Below are 6,761 nucleotides of genomic sequence, written 5' to 3'. Positions count from 1 at the left end.
TACTGTAGTTAGCATGCAGTAATAATGAATGTTAAAAAACACTGTAATTGAAAAGAATGCAGAATCATAAAATATGCTATCGCTATCTTGTGGTCTCTCTCATTATAGGCTTTACAATTCTAAGTGTTGCATTTGATTGTCTAAATCAAATGCAGTCAGATGCCAAAACATTTAGACATTTCCAACATACATATTTATTTAAAAACACAATTTTGAATTATCTCAAGCATCTTTTTCTGCTTTATATTCTGTGATTAAAAAGTGTTCTCATAGGTGCATGTTACAGAACATAGTGTGATATTTAAGTGGCCAATAACTGTGTTATATACAGCTAATACAGATCTTTTCTCTAAGAGACATCTGCAGCAACGTGACTGAAACGCTCCAACAAAGGATAGACAGAACTGATGGAACTCACTGTTGCTATTTATTTCAGCTAACTTTTCATCAGTGAAATTTATTGTAGCTGACAGGAATTCAAGGTGCAGGACTCTTCAAACATTTTACAGCTGTCTTTCTACACTAAACGCGATGGGCGTTTGACAGTAAAATGGATTTTGGACAGAGTATCACTCTAACGAGCCCTTGACCGCCTATGTGTCTATTCCAGGAACTGTCAACAGATGAATTATTTACGCTATGAGCCTGGTTCACACTGCAGTGTCTGGCCTGTGTTTCCTAACAGGCTCACGTCTTCGAGTCTGCCCTGAACAATATCATCTGCATGACTTTATCCTCTGAACTTGATTTATATTTGGGGGGTTTTTAGTGGTAAAAAAAATTAAGAAAATTACCCCGAAAGTCGCCCTGCTCTGGTTTGGCTGGTAAACCTTATTAAAATGTTTTCTGGTAAGGGGGAAGCATCAGCACTTCCAATCCAGCTAAACCTTAGAGCTGAGACAATCAGCAATTTAATGTGGCAGCCCACCAAATGTTTATTATTTCCACCAGCCACAATATGTGTAAATACACTCTTTAAGTTTTAAGTAATGCAAAAAAAAAAGGTCCATGGAGGTTCTGGTAATATACCTGACTGTAAATGAGCAGTTGTGTGATGAGGCAAAGTGGAACCAGCTGTCGGGGTTTCATATATGGTGGAAAGGCTGGGGTTACACCAGTTTCCAACTTTGAGTTTGTTTTTGCTTCTGTCAAATGTCAAGCCTGATTTAAACCAGGGGATTTTCGTACATATTGCTTTGCCTGGTGTGTGTCCCCGTGCCTCTAAATTTCTGTTTGTTTTTCTGGTTTTCACGATGTGCTGAAGGCCTGCATGTGATGGCTCTGACTCGTAAACTTTTTCTGTTGCTCAACATAACTGCAGAGTTGGTCAAAGGGGAAGAACAATATGAACACTATTATTTTCGAATTTAACAGGAGTCCCAGATTTATATATTTTATGTAACTGTTTTGCTTCATCCTTCTGTTTGTGAGATGGAAATAGTTACAGCAACTAGCAGGATTTTATAAAAAAGAGTCAAAGTTGGTTATGTGGTAGTGAGCTTTAGGGCTGTCTTGAAGATTTTAGGCTCTGCGCATACAGGCCATCGGTGTCCCTCTGCTTTTACTTAGTGCTAAGACGATCCCCTCCATATTCCAGGCATGTGAGTGCACCAGTCTTCAGTTGAAGAACTTTTAATTGATGTGAACACATTTATCTGGAACTCCAGACAGATTTAGTTTAGATCCATAAAAGTTATAGAAAATACACCTGGCTGGGGTCTGGACACTACATGCTCTTTGATGTGTCTGAGTGACAGGGTTTGGTGTGTGCATGTTGGTGTTGCTGTCTGGCAAAGGTTTAATTACCCTCATGGTTGGCACTCCTTGCCCTGAAGAAGCTTTTTATGGCTTCATCCCTTGTCATATGAAAGTAAGCCATGCCAAGTGCTTTAGATGCAGTAACAGCCCCTGAAGACAAACACACCCCTCCTCACTACTACCCATGTGTACCTACTGTGTGTATGTGTGAGGACTGGAAGGCATATTTAGTGGGAAGGACTATTTGTGGTCAATTTTGAGTATTTGAGACTAGATGAGAGAGAGACCTCAATGCATCCCCGATGCCCCAAAGCAGCATCGGCTTGTTTCCACTGCCAGCCAGAGTTTTTTTTTGTTTTGTTTTGGTTTTTTTTGTCTTTCAACCAGCCTTAAGATCCCATTCCAGCACGCGCGCGCGCGCGCGCGCACACACACACACACACACACACACACACACACACACACACACACACACACACACACACACACACACACACACACACACACACACACTCTTTATTGTTAGACTGAGGTCTATTCAAATTCTGGCACACACCCACACTAAGCAAAAGCCTGATAACAGAAATGTGTGCAGAGGTGATGACTGCCACTGCAGAGGATAATGCCACGTGGATAGAGAATCGTTCTTGCAGGTATCATCTATACTTAGATCTGTGTTTTTGCAGGTCAGGTTACATTATCTAAATGTTCTCAAACTGGAAGGATGACGCAAATGCAAAGATCACAAGAGTTTGTATTCTTCATACTTTGGTAAGAACTAGTGATTAAAAGAAATACCTTGTAGTGCGGCATGATAATAAGAAGTAATTATCCCGATAAAGAAAACAGTACTTTGGTTAGCAGTAGAAAGCAAGTGGGAAAGATCAAACATTTGAGGGAGAGATATAACGAGTCGAACTCATTGTGTTGTCTTGTCCTAAGGTCTTTTCCCAATAAAATCATCTTTCATTTGTCTAACCGTCTAGTTAATGTCACATTTAATGACCTTTAATTTAATGTTGAATGAAGTGGAAAATGCTGCAATTAGTGATTTTCCATTTGGTGTTTTCAAGCCATTAACCAACCCTGTCAGTGTCAGCAGTAACGGCTGACTAACAGCCATCTGTGATGAAGAAATTTATGGGTTATTTACCACCCTATATGTCATTCATTTCTGACATGATTCATGACACATATGGTACTCTTTTTATGTATACTCAGTCTGTGTATTGACTATTGTAGATTATAAAGTAATAATGATAAGTTAGAATCCAAACTGAATACTTTATTTGTATTTTCTTACTCCTGTGCCACATCTGTATAGGTGATATATTAAAAGAAATATCAATGTAAAGTCCCTTAGTAAAGCATTCTCTCACAGAGCAGATCATCTTCAATGCACCTTTGTATAGATTTTAGAAGTTCATTGGAACTTCATGCTCACAAAAGCCATTCCCCTTTTGAAGATGGTTCTAGTGAGAGCTCCCTGACAGGCTGGTCAAAAAAGGGTTCATGTGAGCTAAGCTCTGGTGACTAAAATTAATACATGGGATATGTGTATCATATAATTTAAGGATAAGCGAAGGAGAACAGATGAATGGATAATTTTCAGCTCCCATCCAGCTGCTCAGTGCCACCTTGTGCCCTGCAGATTGGGGTAATGTCATCCTAAGGGAAAAAAATGGGTAAAGACGATCTCTGTGATGATTTCTCTCGTTTTATACTGAAGAGAGTCTCTAAGCTGCCACAGGACAAGATGTGGTTTTACACCCCTGGACAGGCTGCTAGTCTATGAAGGGTCCAACATACCAGGCAAAAGCACAAAATACACATTCATCCAACATATACTGTGATCACAAGTATACTGCGCCCTATAGCTCGGTTATAAATAACCATCTACCTTCAAATCTGGTTTCATTCTCCTGATTTCTGAACGCTGCATAAGGACAAACCAATAAATACACAAACAGATTAAAATACCATGCCATTTCAGCCATACATCTTTAATAAGATATAGTTTATGTACAATAATAAGTTATATATACAGCGACACTTTGGTTCTGTAAAAGAGTTTGTGTGTTTTTACATGCTCTACTATACTGCATGTGCTACTGAGGTAAGTAATTCATGTTTGGCTTCTGCTTGTTATTATGTCAGCATATTACATGTCATACAAAATTTGTCTTACAACAGGCTGCACTTCAGTCCACTGACTCACTATTTTTTTTTTCTTTTTAAAAATCTATCAACAGCATATTACAATTCAAAAAGAATATTTGTGAACTGAAGTGGATTTGATGATGACAGTCAAGCTCTAATAAAGCAGTACATTTAATTGTAAGCTTTAAATCAAGAACAAGCAGATTCTGGAGTCATACTTGATAAGCATAAATGTAAATAAATTTAAAATAATGGAGTCCAGCTCCAGGTTGGCATGTAAAATGGGAACAACGAGCTTTAGGAAAGAAAAAAGTCTGTGCTTATCAGTCATGGCAGATTACCCAGACAACATCAGGTATCAGATGAAGATCCGCTCCATTCCCGAGAAATGAGATCAAAGCCAGTTTCGGCACTGCGTGGTTAAGTTTGGAAGCTTAAATTCTGCAGGAAGCAGCAGAGTCAACCTACAGCATGTTAACTGTTAACATCACTTATAATGGACTTCAGGGGATCATTAAAATGCAGGTCTTTAAAAAGGTTCAATCAGATGCTTAACAGACCCACAGTTTATTTACTGTACGTACAGCACCTAAGTGGCTTCAGCTGCTTTCCAGAACTCACACAACTGCATGCTGATCTTGTTTGCTATATTGGTCCCATCGGGGAGAGGCGAGCTATAATCCTGTGTGTGAGCATGACTGAGCTAACCACAAGAGCTGAATAAGACCAGACGTTATAGGACACAACTGTAGTGCTACCTCCACCGCAACCGACTGCACCGTCTCACCATTGACAGCGCAGCAACCCCGGAGGCATTTAGTCATTCCTCTGGCCTGGCACTGCTCTTTTTAATGCAGTGATTTTATAGCTTTTCCACTGGGCTTTCAGTGGTTAAGTGGCCCTAAATGCTTAATTAGGTGCTGGAAATCACAGGCACTTTACACCCGCTCTGTAAACCGCAACACTTCAGCCTATTAGGGGCATGGGGAGCCACACGCCAAATAATTAGGGCTGGCGGCAGCACTAGACCACAGTATTGGGGTATAAGATGGAAGAGGGCGAATTATTGAGGTGGAGGGGGGTCAGAGAATGGGTCATTGCTAAGGAAGTACGTGAAGTAAGAGAGTATGTGAGAGATGTGTGTTAAACTTGTAGGCGGTGGACTGCGGACGCACGTGCTTAGATGGAGTACAGGCAGCGGAGTAGTGTTCATTCAGTGTATGGGATTAAAGCTGAAACACTGAACACACCACCTAAAACGAGTCCATGTGTTTTGGGGGTTTTCTTTTTTTTTTGTGAGGTGCTTGGTTGAACTTTTCCATACACAACATCTGCTTGTGATCAGTGTTTCCACATTTACCACACATATGTTAATCAATGAGTAAATCCGGTCGGTGTTTTAAAGTAAACAAGAGTGCAAAGTCAACCCAAAACTGATCCTCCAGAATAAAAATATCACAATCCACTCTAGCACACTGTTGTGTGTTTGCTGGTGACTCCACGGTTTAGGGAGAGACGCCAGGGCGTCCACAAACTTCCAGAGTTCGCAAGCAGGTTTACCAAATGTAAGCCGAGCTGAGCTGAAGGATGTTTTCCACTCAGACACAATGACTGCTCTAATCAGCCGTTTTTCCTGTTTTAAGACATGACTGAGTTATGAATGTTCGCTCATGCTGCGGTCACACCAGATCGCTTTCTGTATATGGATGCAAACGTCTGGTTATGTCACTGCGGCAAGGCTTTGGTGAGAAACTTAAGTGAGTGAGCCAGTAGGAAGGCATCCTCAGTCTGCCACTTTCCAGTGACTTTCCATTAGCATGCCATTTCATCTTTTCCTGGTGATTTCTTAAAAAAAATGTTTAGGAAAAAAAAGAACTGTGCATCCAGCGCACAGGCTTTCCACATGATTTTTTACTAAAGTGTTGCATTTATGAAAGTCAAGAATCTATCAAAATGGGAGCTAATTCTGATTCTTATATTCTTGCAAAAGAGAAATTATTTGAAATGGCAAACTTGAGGTTAATGTGAATCTGAGGCCTTTGATTTTGCTCTCTCTTTCAAACACTTTGAAAGAGAGAAAGTGTTTTTCAAACTATTAGCTTTTATACATAAAAGAAAAAAAGGATTGTGGACACTAAAGTCCATCGACATTCTTCATCTAATGGGGTAACGTGTGTATTTAAATGTGCTTTCCTCCTTGTCAGAGCAGTAAATGTCCGTACATACATGTGTACTGTAAGGCAATCAAGTCTCTAAGTCTCTTATGTTTCTGCTTCACTTCTTATTTAAACACTGGCGCAGCGATGGGATGGAGATGGGCAGGGAGAAGGACACACTAACTGGCTGTGAAAACTGCCAATTCCCTGCCGTCCAGCCACTGCTGCCCCCTCGCTACTGCCCAGCACATCTGCACAGAGCGACTCCACGGCATCCAGCCTTTCGATCTGCACCAGGCGAGTAAGTAGGTCGGGGATGCTGTAGCCCGCCGTGCTAACTCTCTCGAAGAGCTGCAGGCCGTCGCTCATGCCGCCGATCTCGTCGCGCTTCAGTCCAAAACTCTCAGCCAGGTGCCTCCAAGTCTTCACCACGGCGGCGTCGCTGCTGTAGGAGGAGCTCAGCATGCGGCTGGCCTTCTCCAGGCAGTCAAAGGGAAGCTCTGTGGGGCTGAGGCCTGGGTAGAGACAAATAAGCTTGTTTCAAAACTTTCATTCAAAGGTTCAGTGGACCTGTAGATGCCATTAACCCCTTAAAACCTATTTTATCATATCGGTTTTTATGAGTTTTTGAGACTTTTACATAATCAGTGTGATATTTATTTCCTCTCAAATATCTGATAAATTGCA

The 6,761-nt window shown here is 41.0% G+C and overlaps 1 protein-coding gene across 2 annotated transcripts in view; it reads right to left on the bottom strand.

The window, feature by feature from the left end:
- Window positions 1–3,747: 3,747 nt before the first annotated feature.
- The window catches only part of edar (ectodysplasin A receptor), a 43,475-nt gene continuing 40,461 nt past the window's right edge, over window positions 3,748–6,761 (bottom strand). For both annotated transcript variants that reach the window (XM_085385083.1, XM_085385084.1), the window contains one exon: window positions 3,748–6,589. In XM_085385083.1, coding sequence (XP_085241209.1) covers window positions 6,204–6,589 — 386 coding nt within the window. In that variant the 3' untranslated portion in view covers window positions 3,748–6,203. The remainder of the gene's footprint in view (window positions 6,590–6,761) is intronic.

This window comes from Rhamphochromis longiceps, linkage group LG16, assembly GCF_057381845.1.
Source record: "Rhamphochromis longiceps isolate RC_006_pf linkage group LG16, R_longiceps_female_GT1.1, whole genome shotgun sequence".
Classification (NCBI taxonomy): domain Eukaryota; kingdom Metazoa; phylum Chordata; class Actinopteri; order Cichliformes; family Cichlidae; genus Rhamphochromis; species Rhamphochromis longiceps.
Note: the sequence above shows the minus strand (reverse complement) of the source record. Positions and strands in the feature narration are given on the sequence as shown.